Source organism: Tamandua tetradactyla, chromosome 23 (assembly GCF_023851605.1).
Source record: "Tamandua tetradactyla isolate mTamTet1 chromosome 23, mTamTet1.pri, whole genome shotgun sequence".
NCBI classification, from domain to species: Eukaryota; Metazoa; Chordata; class Mammalia; order Pilosa; family Myrmecophagidae; genus Tamandua; species Tamandua tetradactyla.
Window position 1 is genome coordinate 7,901,453 of NC_135349.1, and position 19,409 is coordinate 7,920,861.

At 43.4% G+C, this 19,409-nt stretch overlaps 1 protein-coding gene across 1 annotated transcript; it reads right to left on the bottom strand.

Moving 5' to 3' along the window:
- Positions 1–435: 435 nt before the first annotated feature.
- TRIM4 (tripartite motif containing 4) lies at positions 436–13,677 on the bottom strand. The gene is made up of 6 exons (XM_077140693.1): positions 13,191–13,677; positions 12,409–12,504; positions 11,522–11,752; positions 6,864–6,886; positions 5,921–6,018; positions 436–3,737 (listed from the first exon to the last, which is right to left on the bottom strand). Exons 1-6 carry the CDS (start codon positions 13,650–13,652, stop codon positions 3,151–3,153), a joined length of 1,497 nt encoding a protein of 498 aa, XP_076996808.1. The 5' UTR covers positions 13,653–13,677; the 3' UTR covers positions 436–3,150.
- Between the last annotated feature and the right edge of the window lie 5,732 nt (positions 13,678–19,409).

Genomic DNA, 19,409 nt, shown 5'->3' on the forward strand with positions numbered 1-19,409 from the left:
GGGATACAGACTGTGCAACAGGACTAGATACAAAAACTCAAAAATGGACAGCACAATAATACCTAATTGTAAAGTAATCATGTTAAAACACTGAATGAAGCTGCATCTGAGCTATAGGGTTTTTTTTGTTTTTGTTTGCTTGTTGGTTTGTTTGTTGTTGTTTTTTACTATTATTACTACTTTTATTTCTTTTCTTTATATTAACATTTTATATCTTTTTCTGTTGTGTTGCTAGTTCCTCTAAACCGATGCAAATGTACTAAGAAACAATGATCATGCATCTATGTGATGATGTTAAGAATTACTGAGTGCATATGTAGAACGGTATGATTTCTAAATGTGTTAATTTCTTTTTTTTCTTTCCGTTAATAAAATAATAATAATAATAATAAAAAAAAAGAAGTATAGCTCTTTAAAAAATGCAACAGAGGACATAAAATGCTAAAATATATTTTATTAGCCCAAAAGAAGACAGGAAAAGAGTAACAGGGGGGCGGAACAGAAGAAAAATAGAAAAAAAAATCAAGTTTTAAAATTTAAATTCAATCAGTTAAGTAATTACATTAACTATAAATGGACTAAACAGTCAATTAAAAGCAGAGGTTTTCATAACAGATAAAGAAGCAAGATCTGAAAGTGTTATGCTGTGGTAAAATTAAAAACAAAAGTGGGATGATATGTCAACAGAAATGAACTTTTTATTCCTTTGGTCTACATCATGACAGTAATAATGCAAAACTGGGAGGAGGAACAGATAGGTCATCCTTTCAAGTCCATTCAGAGGAGCTCTGGATCCTTTTGACTCTGGAAACCTTTTCCCCTTCAGGATTATCTATTTCCTGCATTCTTCTTTTTTTCCCCTGAAAAGAGCCTAGGTCAGTAAGAATTTAAGGCAGGTCTTTTGGCATCCAGACTCCACAGAAGCTTTTGGTTTTGCTTTCGTGACTGCTTGAGTATAGCCAATAGCTCTAAGTTATCAGCCTGGGTATTTAAATGACAAATATCTTTCGTAAATCTTTTATGAGTCTCCAGTTTCCTAGGCCTCATTGTATCTCCTTTTCACTGTTTTTGGGTTCGTTTGATACTCATTTACACTTTTCAACATGCAATTAGGAGATGTTTAAATTAAAGCAAGTAAGAGTTCAAAGCATTAATAGTAACAATGTATCAGGTGTTTATTGCATGAAAATGAATGTATGACAACAATAGAACAAGGGCTGGCAACTGAGGATATACTGTTCTAAGATCCTTACACTGTACATGACATATTATGAAGGTTGACACAGCTTATTTCAAAATATATGTTGTAAAGCCTAGGTAAGTGACTAAAAAGTTTTTAAAAGAGGTAAATAGAGATAAAATGAATTTCATTAAAAATGATCAATGAAACTAGAAAAGGCAGGAAAAAAGAAACAGAACAAATGCAATAAACAGAAAATAGCTATCAAGACAGCAGATTTTAACCCAATGATATTGATAATAACTTTAAGTGTGAATAGTGTAAAAACATCAGTTAAAAGAGATTGTAAGACTGGATAAAAAAAGGCAAGGACCAAATATGTTTTCCATTATGATAGAAAACTTCCAGTTTCTACTCCAAAATGTAAAGAACTTATAACAAGAAAAAGCTGATCAAGCAGGAAATCAATGACTACTTTGATCTATCAAGGAACTAAGGTTTCAGGACAAATGGTAACTCACAATCTGGAGAGGTTAGAAAATCCAGAGTCACAGCTGAGATCTGGTTACCTGAAGCAGAATCCACTGGAGCCATAAACAGGCAGGAATACCTAAATGGTGATTTTGACAAATTGCTGGAAGCTAAGCAGAGACTAACAAGACAGTGAGGAATTTATGGGGGCCACAGTAGTTGGTGGAGGCACACATTCATGGATTTTTCCTCCAAAAAGTCCCACCAAATTCTCACTGTGAAGAGCCAAGAAAGATGCTCTCGTGGCACCAGCAAGGGGAGGGGAACAGAAATCACTGTGAAACAGGCCCAGAGCATTTTTCATAAAAACCTACTCTGCAGGGGAACAGATTTTGTGGAGCCTTATCCCCACTGAGGGAGAGGCATTTCTCCCACTCCCACCCCCTCTAGCATTTGTATCTCACCTAATAAGTAAACGGATAGTGGATGGTAAGAGCTAGGTTTCTCACTTATCAGAGACAGAAATCACAAATAAGCAAGAAGGGACAACTGGAACCAAACACCATGGTACTGGATTAGAGTTGGAGACATCAGCAGAAACCCTTGTGCAGATGAATTAAAATACAGAAGATGGATAGAAACTAAAATAATTATAGAGTTGTGCCTACACATAGGTTAATACACTTACATACACTTCCTACCTGTGTCCACTGAGAGGACCTGGGATCAATGACTCCCCAGAACAATGAGCACACACAGCACCCAGATTTTGGCTTCTACATACCATTATCCAATAAAAGGCTCCTGGGAGAAATGGCTGATTTTAGGGCTGGGGCAGGGAAAATACAACACGAGCCTGGGGCATCTTTTCGTGCCAGAAAGGAAGTGCTCAAAAACAAAAGAACGGAGGCACGGCTACAGGGACACGTGAGAACCTGAAAAGGTTTCTAACGGCCAAAGCTGGAGCAATTTGAGCAAAAGAATAACTAATTTGGCGTCAGATTACAGTCTAAAGCATAAAATGAATATCTGTGAGCCCATATCGATATAAATGATTGAATAAATGGGAGGGAAGGAGGAAAAAAAAATAACAGAAGAATTCCAAATACTTTAAGTAGATCTACTCCTCCCTTCTGTTTAAGGCTCCCCAACCCCTGAGTGTGGGATGGACTTAGTGACTTGCTTTTAAAGAACAAGGTATGGAAAGAATTGCCTCCCAGGGGACCAACTTCCCTAAAGCACGCAGAGGCTGCATCCTAAATTGGCTTCAATTAGGAAGAGCAGAAGAGACAGAGGGAGCAGGGTGAGTGGCTGCTGGAAAGGTAAGCAACAGGACATGCCATGCCTATCTACACCCAGGATATCGAGGGAGCGGAACCAAACATAGAATCTGAATCCGAACAGACTGAAATGTAGAAAGTAAAGGAGGAGGGCCACAGGCCACGTGAGTCCCTGGGCTGGGGTCTAAGGAGAGGCTCTCAGGGAGGGGAAGAATGGCTTCATTTCCTATCCACCACAAGGGGGATGCCTAAAGATGCCAACGGACTTAGCCAAAAAAACGGCCGGACGTGCGAGACGAAGTGACAGTAAAAAGTGTGCAGGTGTGTTCCATCCACCGCATTGTAGAATGAGACTTCCCCAACACTGTGATCTAGGAAAACTCCCACCCGCCGAAGAGCTGGCTCTTGCTTGGTAGGACTTACAGGTGAGCTTGTTAGAGGCCAATATCCACATGAACTCCAACAAATGCCCCAGATGCCCACATCGGGACCCATTTTTGAATGCTCAGTAAGCCACATGACATCTTCCCGACACACCCCCACAGCAATCTCCAGGCTGTCTTGGCTCTCAACTTCCCAGTAATGTTGCCCGGACTTGAAAATGTTTTTTCCCAGAACACAGGGAAGGTGTTGAAATCTCTCCGCAAACTCTGTGCTCTTCTGAGGATCTCTCCATTTGTTCAAGAAGCCCCAGACCGTGAAAAAGAGTGGCCACGACCTGGCTGGTACCATATTTTTTGCATATCTCCCTCCCCAAGTGAAGGAAAGCTGGGGATGAGCTGTTTCTTCAGCAAAGGTTATAGCCACTGCAGAGAAAACGAGCACTTAGATAAATGGTACAACGGCTTACCCCCGACCCACCTCCAGAAACAACCACCTTTTCCAGCTTCTTTTTCCTTCTTCTCCTCCCACCAAACCCTGTTAGGAAGGAGGTTCTTGTTGCCCTTTTTTTTTTTTAAGTGCATGGTCCAGGAATCAAACCCAGGTCTCCCACATGGAAGGTGAGTACTCTACCACCGAACCACCTGTGTACCCCCTTGTTACCTCTTGCCTGAATCTCAGCTGGGCTTTCTAAGGCCTTTAGCACCCTGAAATTCACCTCCTGCCCCTTCTGCCCTAAAAGACCCAAGACATGGAAAATGGAGAGCTCGTGATTTCATGTCCCATCAGCATAAAATCTAGAGAGAGAGTAACAAAGTCTGATTTGCTACCAGGAGTTCTTCACACAGATGCACAGATGTGAGCATTAATGAGGTCTCTCAGCATCGGTCCTGGTTGTTTATGGGGCATCTCCACAAGCCCTCTGACAGAGAGCTCAAAACCAAACTCATTATCCCAAGGTCCCTTCCACCCTCTTGGGACCAGTCTCCATCTCCCCACAGGCATGCCCCAGCTTCTACATCCCCTAAGATCTAGGGGCACTACCTCCACCCACTCACTCACACCTTCAAATCCTGAGGCTACCTTTCACTCCTCTTTCCCTCTGATCCTCGATGCCTAATTAATCGTAAAGTTCTAGCACTTCTACCTCCGAATTATCACTCAGGTTCTTTCTCATCTCTCCATCCCCAAGGTCACTGCCTTCAACTTGGCCTTCAGTATTTCTCACACAGACTTCCTCCTGGACTCCCCTGCCTCCAAATTATCTTCTCTCCCACCCATCCTTTCCCTTCTACTGTGAGAGCAACGTTTTGTGCAATTTGTTCATGTCACACTCCAGCTTAAAAGCTCCTGACAGTTTTCCACTGTCTATAATATAGCTTAAAAAAGTGTTATTGAGGTATAGCTGACATATAATAAACTATACTTATCTAAAGTGCACAGCTTGATATTTTTTTGACATCTGTATCCACCTGTGGAACCCTCACCGCATCTCCACTGCCCCCCCAAAGTTTCTTTGTGCTCCTTTGTAATTCCTCCCTCCCACTTCCCCCATTCCCAAGCAAACCAATGATAGGCCTTCTGGAACTATAGATCAGCTCGTATTCTCCAGAGTTTTACACAAATGGAATGATACAGTATGTACTCTTTAAGTATGGCTCTTCTCATGCAGCATAATTATTTTATGATTCGTTTGTCTTGTTGCATTTATCACTAGCTTATTCCTTTTTATTGGAAAGCACTGTTCCACTGTACGGACATGGCATCTTTTTTTTTTTAATCCGCTCGTTGTTGTTGGACACTGGAGTTGCTTCTAGTTTTGAGCTTTCTGCAAATAAAGCTACTGTGAATGTTCGCGTATGAACAAATATTTTTTTTCTTGAGTAAATACCTAGGACTAGAATGACAGCATATGTTTAATTTTTTTTTTTTAAAGAAACTGCCAATCTGTTTTCCAAAGTGGTTGTCCCATGTGACATCCCCTAAGTGGACATACGGCATCTCCCCTGGAGAGCTGACAAGTCCAGGGGCCCTCAGCTCTCTGTCCTGCCCTCAGCTCCTGCCTCTCTCCTCAGGTCCTGCACCCCCAACCACACTGGGGTTCCCTTCACTTCCTCCACCCCTTAGCCCAGGCTGCTGCTCTACTTAGAAGACTATATATGCATTTTCCATTTGGTAAACTCCCTTCCTCGAATCTCAGAACAATCATCACCGCTGCTGTGCAGACCTCCCTGCCCTAACCGAGTTAGGGACCCTTCTTCCGTGCAGGTGTAACACTTCCCTCCCACCCTGATCGGCTCTGGACCCTGTTCTGTCTCAGGAAGTGATATGTGTTGGTTTCCCCCGTTTGCTAATGAATTCTTAGAAAAAAGACTGCAGGGCTTTTTCTTTTTGCAGTAACGGTGCCTGTAGCTAACAGTGTGTGCTAAGTAACCGCTCCTCAAATGAAGCAATACCCATTTATTCCTAAACAGCCAAGACCATTTTTTCTGACATCCTGTTAGCTGCATGCCGTTTCCCCCTCTCCTTTCTAGACTGTCTGTCTCACTGCTTGTTTTCTTATCCGAGAGATTTTCAGGGCACCCCAAGTCCCAGAAGTCCCCCTCACCTTCGCGCCGCTTCAGCATTTCCTTCATCATCGGGATCTGGCACACAGTTTTCACCATCGGTGTTTCCAGGACAGTGTATACCTTCTGGTTCTCACTCCTAACAAGAGGACAGGAGGTGTGCCGGTTTGAAAGGATGCATGTTCAAAGCCCCGTTTTCATCCTTATCCCATTTTGTAAAGGCAGCCGTTTCTTCTAATGCCTAGTCGGTTTGAAACGGTAATGAAATCATCCTCCTGGAGGTGTGACTCAATCAAGAGTGGTCGGTAAACTGGATTAGCTGGAGGCGTGTCTCCACCCATTCCAGGTGGGGCTTGATTAGTTTACTGGAATCCTACTAAAGAGAACAACAAGAGAGAAAGCCAGAAGATTCTGAGAGAGCAGAATGACGTAGCCACGAGAAGCAGAGTCCACCAGCCAGCGACCTTTGGAGATGAAGATGGAAAATGCTTCCCGAGGAGCTTAATGAAAACAGGAAGCCAGGAAAGAAAGCTAGCAGATGACACCGTGTTCGCCATGTGTCCTTCCAGCTGAGAGAGAAACCCTGACTGTATTCGCCATGTGCCTTCTCACTTGAGAGAGAAACCCTGAACTTCATTGGCCTTTGTGAACCAAGGTATCTTCCCCTGGATGCCTTAGATTGGACATTTCTATAGACTTGTTTTAATGGGACTTTTTCTCGGCCTTAGAACTGTAAACTAGCAACTTATTAAATTCCCCTTTTTAAAAGCCATTCTGTTTCTGGTATATTGCATTCTGGCAGCTAGCAGACTAAAACAGGAGGCGAGAACACAGGGGAGGCAGACCCCACTCCCACCCTAAGGCTCCTGCACGGCCCCCCCGAGAGTACGCCCAGAGCCTTCTGTGGAGCCCAGGCCTGGCTTCCGCGCCCCAGCCTAGAGCTGCACCGCTTCCCTCGGCCCCTAGGAGAGCAGGGCTGCATACCTGGTCAGCACATCTTGGGGATTCTGTTGAGAGAACCAGAGAATTATGTAAGTGATGGGCCCTCCCCGAACCTGCACCTGACTCTGAGCTGGTATTCTCCCCCAAACGCTTTTTTTTAAAAATTTATTTATTTATTAATTAAAAAAAAATTGAACAACAAACGAACTAAAACATTAACATATGATCATTCCATTCTACATATACAATCAGTAATTCACAATATCACCACATAGTTGCATATTCATTTCTTAGAACATTTGCATCAATTAAGAAAAAGAAATAAAAAGACAACAGAAAAAGAAATAAAACAAAAACAGAAAAAAAAAAGATTATACATATCATACCCCTTACCCCTTGCTTTCATTGATCACCAGCATTTCAAACTAAACTTATTTTCACATTTGTTCCCCCTATTATTTATTTTTATTCCATATGTTCTACTCTTCTGTCAATAAGGTAGATAAAAGGAGCATCAGACACAAGGTTTTCACAATCACACAGTCACATTGTGAAAGCTATATCATTATACAATCATCTTCAAGAAACATGGCTACTGCAACACAGCTCTACATTTTCAGGCAGTTCCCTCCAGCCTCTCCATTACATCTTGACTACCAAAGTGATATCTACTTAATGCGTAAGAATAACCTCCAGGATAACCTCTCAACTCTGTTTGGAATCTCTCAGCCATTGACACTTTATTTTGCCTCATTTTGCTCTTCCCCGTTTTGGTTGAGAAATTTTTCTCAATCCCTTGGTGCTGAGTCTCAGCTCATTCTAGGATCTCTGTCCCACGTTGCCAGGAAGGTCCACACCCCTGGGAGTCATGCCCCACGTAGGCAGGGGGAGGTGCACCAACCGCTTTTGCTAATGTCACATGGGACCTCATCCTGACACAGTGGGGTCCTTTCGTTCAGGTGACCCCCCTCTGTCCATACTGGCCACTACTGCCAGCCCCTCCTGGCTTGGGCCTTCCCTGCCCTGTCCCCTGTCCCCTCCTTCACTCTCAGTCACTGTGTCTTCTTCTTTGCTTCCCTTTGACAGTGCTCCAGGGGGCTCCAGCTTTTTGACCTTTCTTTGGCTCTCGTCCTTCCCTTTTGGTTTGTTTTACGTGATCATTTTTAATCATAATGGACAGGGATACTTTTATAAGGCACAGAGTTGAGAGCTTTTCATACAGGTGAATTTTACTACATGTTAGGGAACTAAAAAGATTCTTGTCTTATATTAAGTAGTGACAGAAAGGAGAAAAATAGAAAAATTTCCCAATTGAATTTAAGAGGCTAGTTTAACCTTGTTTCCCAAGCTATTAAGGGCATCATAAGAAAAACGTAAAGGTCCATCTCACTTAAAACCATAACTGCACATTTTCTACTAGAATGTTGGCTAATTAAGAAGTAATAAGGAGAGAGAGCATGAATGGTTCAGTGGCAGAATTCCCGCCTGCCATGCGGGAGACCTGGGTTCAATTCTCGGCCCAGGTACCTCCCCTCACCCCACCAGATAAAAAGAACATTCAACAAATGGTGCTGCAATAATGGGATATTACTCATGTGGAAAAGAATGAAATGTGACCCCCACTGCACAGAATACAAAAAAAAAAAAAGACAGAAAGAAACAATGAGGAGAAGAGCAAACCGATGTCACCGCAGCGTTATTTGTAGTGACAGTGCCAGAAGAGGAACTGGTAAAATGTATGAGTGCATGTGGATAAAACATACGTACAGCAAGAGGAGTGTGCGATTGCACGTGGATTAAACATACCCACAGTGACAGGAGTACGCGAGTGCACGCGGATTAAATGTACGCACAGCGAAAGGAGTGTGCAGACTGCATGCATTTTAGATGTACCCATGGCCGTGAGGATGGAGTGAAAAACACAATGCCTCTGATAAAAAGCAGGACACAATCAAACAGGAACTCTGCAACACTGCATAAATTAAAAATATATAAACCCAAGCAATACTGCATATTCTCCAAAACCACATTCAAATTAAAAAACACAATAAAATACTTGCTGTGGAGAAGAAGAAGAATGGAAGTGGAGTCTGCGGTAAAAATGAAGGAATAAATGAAAGAAAAAAACATATAGATGGAGAGATGGATCAATAAGTATCACAGGCTTGGAAATTCTATGATTCAATGCTGTCATCTTCTGTAATCATTTTCCTAATCTTGCTTTTATATTTGTTGTTGTATTTATTTCGTAAGCCTCCCGTTGGTCCATGCATCCTGGCAAGGTTTCAGACTCTGACAAGAGGTTAAACCTATATTTTAAAAACTCTGTATTATTTCAAATAATCTCCTATGGTACATGTTTGGGTATGTTTGCTGCTCAAGCACATTGTAAAAGGTATAGAAAGTTCTTGGGGATCATTTTATTCAGCTATCACATAACCCCCAGCTAGCAATTTCTTGTTGAAAATAACTGGTGGGTGGGTCCATGTTTCTTTCTACTTTATTTATTTATTTTTACATGGGCAGGCACCGGGAATCGAACCTGGGTCCTCGGGCTTGGCAGGCAAGCATTCTTACCTGCTGAGACACCGTAGCCCACCCTCTTTCTACTTTAAAAGAAGAACAGAATGTTGCTTCCTTCTGAAGAGAACAAATAGTAATGGTAGACAGAAGGTATTCTTGAGGATGCCTTTCAAAGTTTCTTTCATCATCAGCCACATAATATGAAGAAAAGAGAGGTTTTGTGGGATCTGAGACCCAAGGTGAATTATTTCAGCCAAAAAGAGAAGAGGACACCTACAAATGTAGAACCATATCCAGAAACGGAAGGAAGCTCTAAAGACACTTGACCTATATGACAGTTAAGCTCAAGTGGCAGCTTAGCTAGGTTATGGAGTCCAGTTGTTAGATCAAACAAGCACTGCCCTGACTCTGAGGCTATTTCATGGATTTGAATAATTAATAAGTCAATTGCATCTATCGCTGATTACATCTACAATCAACTAAGGAGACTGCCTTCAACAAGGAGAGAAATCTCATTCAATCAGTTGAAGGCCTTCAAAAGAGAAGGGATGAAGTCAGCAGTCAGAGGAAGAACTTCCATCTCTACTTCAGCCAGCAACTTCTCTTGGGGAATTCATCCACCTTCATCAGTTTCCAACTTGTGGCCTACCCTATGAAATGTGGACTTGCCCATCCCCAGTGTCACATGAACCAATTCCTATTACAAAATCTCCTAAGATTTACAGGCTCTTGTTGATTCTGTTTCCCTAGAGAAATCTGACTAAAACAACTTACAAGGCTGGGTGGTCAAGAATAACTCCAGAGATTGAGAAAAACCCTAGAAGGAACTGAGACCCAGCATCGATGGATTGAGAAAACCTTCTCAACCAAAAGGGGGAAAAGTGAAATGAGACAGTGTCAATGGCTGAGAGATTCCAAGCGGAGTCGAGAGGTTATCCTGGAGGTTATTCTTACGCATTGAGTAGATATCACCTTGTTATTCAAGATGTAATGGAGAGGCTGGAGGGAACTGCCTGAAAATGTAGAGCTGTGTTTCAGTAGCCATGTTTCTTGGTGATGATTGTATAGTGGTGTAGCTTTCACAATGTGACTGCGTGATTGTGAAAACCTTGTGTCTGACGCTCCTTTTATCTACCTTTTCAACAGACGAGTAGAACATATGGAATAAAAATAAATGATGGGGGAACAAGTATTCAAATAAATTTAGTTTGAAATGCTGGTGATTGATGGGGGGAGGGGGAGGAGGTATGGTATGTATAAATTTTTTTCTGTTTTCATTTTATTTCTTTTTCTGAATAGATGCAAATGTTCCAAGAAATGATCATGATGATGAATATGCAACTTTGTGATGATATTGTGAATTACTGATTATATATGTAGAATGGAATGATCAAAATAGGAATGTTTGCATTTGCTTGGTGTTTTTTGGTACTTAAAAAAATAAAATTAAATAAAAGAATAACTCCAGAGGAAGGACTTTTGATAAGAAACCAGCCTGAAGACCTAAGTCTAAGCATTAATCCCTGGAGGGATTTGATTCGAGGATATATTTCTTAATGAGTCAGAATGATAATCTTTTAAAGGCTGTTGTCTATTTAGCAATTACTTAGATGAATGTGTACCAATCAAAAGTTGGGGCTAAGACCAAAGCATCATCTGTGATTGTTAAGAATTTGTGAGGAAAAAACAACAACAACAAAAAAAAAAACAAGAAAAGAAAAGAAAAATAAAAAAAAGAATTCGTGAGAAAGAGAACAAATTTCTCTTAAGAACAACTGAAAACAATTATCTTCTTAGAGGTTTTGTGATTGCAGCATTTTACTGATTTAATAAAGAATTAAAATTTTCCAAAATATGATGAATGGAAAAGTCTTGGCTGTGCTTCAGATCCTAAAATCAACTATTAAAGCATGTGAATCTAAGTATCTTACTATCTGAGCTCAGCATGATCAAAATTCATGTTAATTTCCTTTGCTGAATAAGCCTCTGGAAGCTGAATTTTTGATCCATTGTATAATGACAGTAGAAACAACATGGTCAACAAGCAAAAAGATACCTCTTCTATGAAATCTACTCGCCAGGAAGGATTCACCTCTAAAGACAAGAAAAATGGGTCCAGACTCTTCTCACCCAAAAAGTCTAGAACCACAGAGGGCACCCAGCCCTGCCTGTCTCACCTGGAGCAGCTCCAGGGTGGAGCTCTGTCTCTTCTTTGTCACCTCCAAGATGAACTTCTTCAAGGAGCTGATCTCTTGTCTGAGGCTTGACTTGTTCTCCTTCAATGTCATCATCATCTCTTCTTCTTCTCTGCGCAGTTTCTGAATACACAGGTGCTTTTCTTCAGCCAGAAATTGGTGCAGCTTCGCAAACTCTGCGTTGAACCTCCTTTCCTGATCCTTTATCTTCTCCTGCAGCCACATGAGATGTGCTCATCCCTTGTCCCGCTTGGCCCTGGCTCCTAAATTCCTTGGACAAGACTCCCCAATAATCCAAAGACCTCTCCAGCCTCATCACCTCCTCCTGACCACCCACAAATAGCCACTGCCCCTTTAATTCACACCTACCCGATATCTTTGCAATAGAGTATTAATTCACTCGCCATATCTGAGTCTGTACTACTGGGTTAACAATGCCTTTTCTGTATACTTTTGAACTAAAATGCATTTTCACATCTATTGTTTTGTTTAACCCTCAGAACACCTACCCTTGAGCTTATTAAATCATAGGGGGTTAACATCCTGAGACTCCTACCTCCCAACTAGACTGCAGCCTTCCTGAAAGCAAAGTCCATTCAACTGTTTCTTTCCAGCCTGATGCGACCCCCACCAGGAAATATATTTAGGAAAAGGTGGGAAAGGGAGGGGCGGTGGAGATATGGGGGTGAAATGAATAGAACCCATAGGCGCACAAAGCCACAGGTTCCTGGGAGCAGATGCTGCCTTGTCTGCATGGGGCCTGACAAATGACAGTACCCTGCAAACTCTTCCCCAACTGCGCCCTCATCAGCCCAGAGTGGAAGGGCCTGGGGGGGTGACAAGTGCCCACTCGGCCGTCATGCTCTCACCTGCCACTCAGCAGCATTCTTCTCTGCCAGGTCCATTAAGTCCACAGCTTGCTTCAATTTGGCCATCAGCTTAAAATGACAGTCATAGAGTTTCTCCTGCCAGCAGAAATAGACAGGAGTAAGGAAACATCTCTCCAAGCTAATCTTGCTTGTTCAAGAGCTAAAAGTCATACAGACAGCAAATGAGGTTAAGAAAATGTTGGAGACTCCCCCAGGCCTATGCCCAAGAGCTATTCTAGTCTGAAATCACCATAAAACCACATGATTTTGCAGATTACGCTGGCAAAAATGAAAAACTGTTAGGCGATTCATATCTAGACTTGGCAAAGGAGGGGGACTCTAGCACCAAAATAGTGGGAGGCGAAAAAGATAGCATCTTTTTGAAGGGGGCAGCTGGCAGTATTTAACAAAATTGAAAACACGCATAATCCTACTTCTAATAATCTATCCAACCATACACTAGCAAAAAGAATCGATATATCCAACAATGTTCACTGCAGCATTTTTCATCATCCATCAACGGGAAATGATTAAAACAAATGCATTACGGTGCACCCGTAGGCCACCGCGTGCAAAACGGATACTGAGGTTTGCACGCCCCTCCCCTAAACCCAGTTTCAACCCCGGGCTCTCGAGATCCCGTAGGCTGCTGAAGTCCTGGGAGCCTCGGGAAGGCTTTTCCGGCCTTCACAGGGGCGCAGCTGCCACTTGGTGGGTCTTTGGCGAGAAGGAAGTGCAGTAGATGGCAGGGCAAACAGGGTGCGCGCGGCGAGCCGGCTCACCTGGTAGCTGCGCAGGGCTTCGTCGAGGGGCTCCATGGTGTGCTCCCGGTGCTCCAGCGACTCGCGGCACACCACGCACACCGGCCGCTGGTCCTCCTCGCAGAAGAGCCGCAGCGGCTCCCCGTGGCGACTGCACATGTGCATGTCCGGGGGCGCGGGGCCCAGGTGCAGCCGCCGCGTCTTCTCGGTCAGCCTGGCTAGCGCCAAGTTGGGCCGCAGCGCGCCGGGCTCCGACGGCTGCCGGCACTCGGGGCACAGGAACGGGCCGCCCTGCGCCCAGCCGAGCCGCAGGCAGCCGCGGCAGAAGTTGTGGCTGCATTCGGTGCACACCGGGTCGTTGAAGTAGTCCAGGCAGATGGAGCAGGTCACCTCCTCCTGGAGGTCCTCGGCCTTCGTGATGCCGCCCGGCCGGGCCGCGCGCGTCGGTTCCCGGCGAGGCGCTCCTCGGTGGCGCCCGGCCATGGCAGCGGGACGCGGAGTTTCTGTTTCGTTTGTTCAGATCCCCGCTGGGCGGTGGCCCTTCCCCCTCGGGGGGTGGGCGGTGGGCGGGCCCCGGGCGTCCAGGAGGCAGCCCTGTGACAGCGGGATTTTGAGAAAAGGAAGAGCTTTATTGAGAGCTCGACCAGCGAGGAGACTAAGAGGCTAGGCCAAGGGGGAGTTTTGCAGGGATAGGAGGTGGGTGCCCCATGGGCCAGTGAATTGGGTGTGGTTTGAATGGCGAGGTACCGATTTGTCCGTATGTGGTAGGGCAGGCTTCCGACTGGATTACCCCGGTTGAAGGACCTCAGGCATTGGATTTGCCCCGGGGGATCTTTTGCTTCACGCAACTTTGGTTCCAAGGGAGATGATTTTTGTTTGGTTTCTGGGGTCTCAGGGGTCATCCAATGACATCAGTCTGAGTTTCTGCGTGTGCTCAGGTTATAGAACTTTCGATCAAGAGGGCTGTCTGCAAAACAAGCTCAGGAGGAAGCGCTGCGGAAGGGAAACATTACAGAGTACTGCTAGTAAGGGGTTTGGGGGCGGGTTCATTAACAGCAAACCAAGTGGTACCCAAAAGGGTAAAAAGAAGAGCACTTGGTAATTTTTTAAAAGAGAGCAATTTACAGCGAATAAGAATTATGACTGTGCAAAAATAAGATAGTAAAAATATTCATTATGAAAAACTAGGTGCTAGGAGAAATAGAAATACACTAGTAGAAGTAGCTTCAATTCACTTCTTTCAGTCCACGGAAAATTAAAGTTATAGAAGAGCTAAATGTCATAACATGGTAAAGCTAATTTACACACACACACAACTATGTGCAAATGTATGTGTGTATATCCTGAAAAGAGAGCATGCAGGATCTTTTCAAATGCTGATAGAGCTGTCACAACAATTGTACATCAGAACACCTCTAACTTGGAATTAAAGGTTCAAATAACAGGAACATTAAGGCTTATGATCCATATTTCCCTAGTGTTTGTCAAAGGATTGGCCAATTTGCATCACAACTCGCAATGTATGTGAATGCACATATGTTCTATCACCTTCCCACCAGTTTTATTTTAGGGATTGCAATTCAAAAGTGTTTGCTGGATAGTGTCTTAAATTAGATGTAAGTGTATTTCTCTATCTCGTGAAATTAGTGAGCTGTCCAGAGCTGGTGGCAGCTCCTTATATAAATAACATCAGGGACCCAGGATTCTTCAGACATGGCTGCTGTCCTCAGGCTTCTAGCCAAGATGTGCTTTCCTGGAAGTCTTGCCCAACAGTTTTTGCTTCTGTCTAATGGGTCGCCCCTAACAGCAATGGATGCTTGGAAAAGTAGTCTTTTAACTGGGCACATTAATTAATTAAATTAAATTAAATCAGGGTTCCCATACCAAGAAAAAAGGGGAGAATGGGTGTTGGGTAGGCAAGTAGCATCTTTTGATTCTGTGGATACAAATAGTATTTCTTTTTTATTTTGTTGAGCATTTCTTGGATACCGAGACTGACCATTCACAGGCTTTGAGTGACCTTTTCTATGAATGGTCTGTTCATCGTCCATATCGGTGCATTTAGAATTATCTTACAATCTGTGTAAGCTCTCAACCTAATTTTAGCAGGCTGTTCTCCTGACATGACTTTTTTTTTTTTTTTTTTAAACATGGGCAGGCATCGGGAATCGAACCTGGGTCCTCTGGCATGGCAGGCAAGCATCCTTGCCTGCTGAGCCACCGTGGCCCGTCCACCTGACCTGACATTTTATCTTAGTTTTCTCTCTGCTTTAGAGAGAGAGAGAAGTGCCAGGAGGAGAATCACCCCAACTTCCCCCAGGACACCCTGAAAAGCTGCTCTCCTCTGGGAGCAATGGAAAGGATACAAGGCTCCCCGGAGGTGCTGAGGCTGGCCACCCTTACAATGTGGGGGTGTTCCACTGGCTGAAAATATTCTCAAAACCCCAGTCCTGGAAGACCCATGTAGAGCACCCGAGAATTAGGGCATCTCAAATCCTGCCCAGACCTCAAGAGCCAAATGCTGGCAGCAGATCTTTTGGAGGACCTTAACCGAGCAGGTACCAGGGTACAGGAACAGGGCCTGGGGAAGGGCCTGCGATGTGGGTGGTGGATGCCGGCCGCCTCGGTCCCGGGTTATGGGGCTGCGTCTGTGCCCCGGAAGGGGTCGCGCACGGGCCAGAGAGGAGCATCGAGGCTGAGCACCTGGAATGGAGAATCCTTCCACAGCCTCATGAGCAGGGAGTCATGTCCCACCCACTTGCCCTTCCCGTCCTTGCTCATTTCCCTGGAGGCGACCCTGGGTGGAGCAGAGGGGACAGGCATCGCAGTGCCCGTGGGCCCTGCTGGAGCGAGGCTGAGGCCGTGGGGCAGGCTCGCATACTGCTGTGCTGTCTCTCCCACGGAACGGGTACTGCCTGGGGAAATGCGGCCAGCACACGCGCACGCATGCATATGCACATGTATATGCACGCACCTATGCGCGCGCACACACATGCCCGGCACTGCTGTGGCAACGCAGCCTCTGTCTCTAGGGTATGACCACCCTTGCTTTGGAGCGCAAAGAATGCTTCCAGAAGGCGCAGGCGGATCTTACGATCATTTATTTGAGGAAGTTTACAAGACAGGAAACACGGCGCCCGGCGGCCACTGGATCCCAGGGTACACGGGGATAATATGGGAGCACAAAGAAGGCATGCAGCCAACCCCTGCAAGAACGCAGGATTTAGTGACTATGTTTAGGAAAATGCACGAGGTCTCTAGTGCAGCCGGCAGGGGCTTTGTACAAAACAATTCTGTCCGTCACTGTCTCAGGGCAGAGGTTAAACCAGCGCTGTCAGCCCTGCACACGGGTGGCTTCTGATTAACTAAATACTCCCATGTTCCTTGGGGTTTGGCCACGATCTTTGGCAAACATTCTGTTCAGTTTCCAGAAAGCAGGGAGAACAGGAGAGTGGCGTATGTGTGGAAAGGGGTTCAAAGGTTTGCCCATGGGAAAATATCTGCCTTACACTCCAGCCCTGCAAACCTTGTTGACCCTTCCAATATCATCCTCCGTTTTTCCACGGCTGCCCTTGGGTCAGATTTGCAGAGAAACAGTGTATGAGAATTTCTCAGCAGCAACTGCATAAAATGCCGCCATGGGGCAGGAAGGAAGCAGGAAAGGATTGAGCGCTAGTGAGCCTATTGCTTCTACATGTCCTGCCATGCCTGGTGAAGACTGAGTAGTGTTTTTCCTTTGGTCAGGGACGCAGCACACCTTGGGCAGCTGTGAGAATTTTGAGAGCCACATTGTCAATAGGACAACTTACTGTATTTGTTATATCTCTCCTGCTAGTAATTGCATGGCTCTTAACTCTTATTTAGGGTTTGGGCTGTGTGGCTTGCACCTGGTTTTTTGAGCAATTGTAATTATATTATTATTTAATGAACATTCTACAAATATACACATATTTAAGTTATAAACTATTTTTATTATAGCTTATTATTCCTACAGTATACTACAGTAAAATAAGAAATGCTCAACAAAATCATCTATAGAAGTCAATGCATTTAACACAATATGGTTTCTAGAACAAGACAGATGCCTGAGTATCTTTGTTTTGTGCTAAACAGTGATTTCATGTGGCAATATCATGAATCTCTTCATCATCATCATAGCAAACATTGCAAAATAATTTTGCCAGGCTGTGTTCTATGAATATACTTTCCTTTCTATAAATTATATGCCTCCTTTAAAAATATTAACCCACCTAATTCTCGTAACCTCATATGAGGTGACCATTATTATCTTAGATGAGGAAACTGAGGCACAGAGGGGCAAACTAACTTGCCCCTGGCTGTACAGCTTGGAAATGGCAGAGTTGTCATTTAAACCCAAGGGAGCCTGGTCCTTAAGTCCAAAATCCTTACCACCACACTAAGCTGTTACTCCACAGTCTACAATTCACTTGGCTGTCAAGTTCTGTAATTCTGCTATTTTTTTCAAATTTTAAAAATACTGGACTATGCATTATTTCAGCATTTGTACATACAGTAAAGTTTTCTTAATATGTTTATATTACACTTTTAAGTTACTTAATTCAAAATCACACAAAATGCAACTGTAGTATTTTTTCAGATTGTATTACAGAAAGTTTGCATGAGTTTATATCTATATTGTCACCTTACTAACGTTATTTAAAGAATTCTTTGCCAACAAAGATAAACGTAAATGGCCCCTTGCGACTCTTTTGCAGATTTTCTGTTTATCTCAATTTGTCTACTGTGGTTTTAGCATTTTGCGTTTTGACTTCTGAAAATCCTTTCTATTTTAAAGATATTAACTCATCCTTCAAAATTGTACAATTGCCAGTTTTCTTTTTTTAATGCAGTTTTTTTGCAATCTATTCACACACCATACAAACCACCTGAAGTGAGCAGTCAGTGGTTCACAATATCATCACATAATTGTGCATACAACCCCACGATCAACTTTAGAATATATTCCAGAAACAAAAGAAAAATTAAAAAAGGAAACCCTAATCCTCCCATATGCCTTATACCCCTATCATTGACCCATAGGATTGGTATAGTCCATTTGTCACTGTTGATAAAAGAGTATTAAAATATAACTATTAACTCTAGTCCATAGTTTGTAATAGGTACATTTTGCCCATACACTCCTCTATTATTGTAATGGTGTCGTACATTTGTTCTAGTTCATGAAAGCACTTCTTAATATTGCACAGTTAATCATGGATGTTCTCCACCACAAGATTCACTGTGTTTAAACCTTCCCATGTTTTAGCTGCCATCTTTCCTTCTGGTGACATACATGACCCTAAATTCCCCTTTCCACCACACTCACACACCATTCAGCTCTGTTAAATATTCTCACAATAGTGTGCGACCATCACCTCTGTCCATTTCCACACATTTCAGTTCAATCTAATTAAGCATTCTGCACATATTGAGCAACCGTGCTCCCTCTTAGCCTCATCCTATATCCTGGTACCTGTAGTCTATATTTGATGTCTATGAGTTTATATATTATAATTGGTCCATATCTGTGAAATCATGCAATATTTGTCCATTAGTGTCTGACTTATTTCACTTAATACAATGTCCTCAAGTTCATCCATGTTGCCATATGCTTCAGGACCTTAGAACTTCTTACTGCTGAATAATATTCCATGGTATGTCTATACCACATTTTGTTCATCCACACATCTGTTGATGGGCACTTGGATTGTTTCCATTGTTTGGCAGTTGTGAAAAGAGCCGCTGTGTGCATCGGTGTGCCGATGTCTGCTCGTGTCCCTGCTTTCAGAATCCCAGTAGCAGACTGCTAGGTCGTAAGGCAATTAAGCTTCCTGAGGACCCACCATAGCATCCTCTGCAGTGGCTGTGCCATTTTACATTCCCACCAGCAGTGAGTATTCCTTATTTCTTCATATCCTCTCCAACACTTATAGTTTCCTGTTTGTTTAATAGTGGCCATTCGAAGAGATGTGAGATGATATCTCACTGTGGTTTTGATTTGCATTTCCCTAAACCTGGTGAAGCTGAGCTACTTTTCATGTGCTTTTTAGCCATCTGTATTTCCTCTTTCAAAAAAAATGTCTGTTCATGTCTTTTGCCCATTTTTAAATTGGGTTATTTGTCTTTTTATTTTGTTGAATTGTAGGATTCCTTTATATTTTTTGGATATCAAACTCTGTGATTTCCAAATATTTTCTCCCATTGAGTTGGTTGACTTTT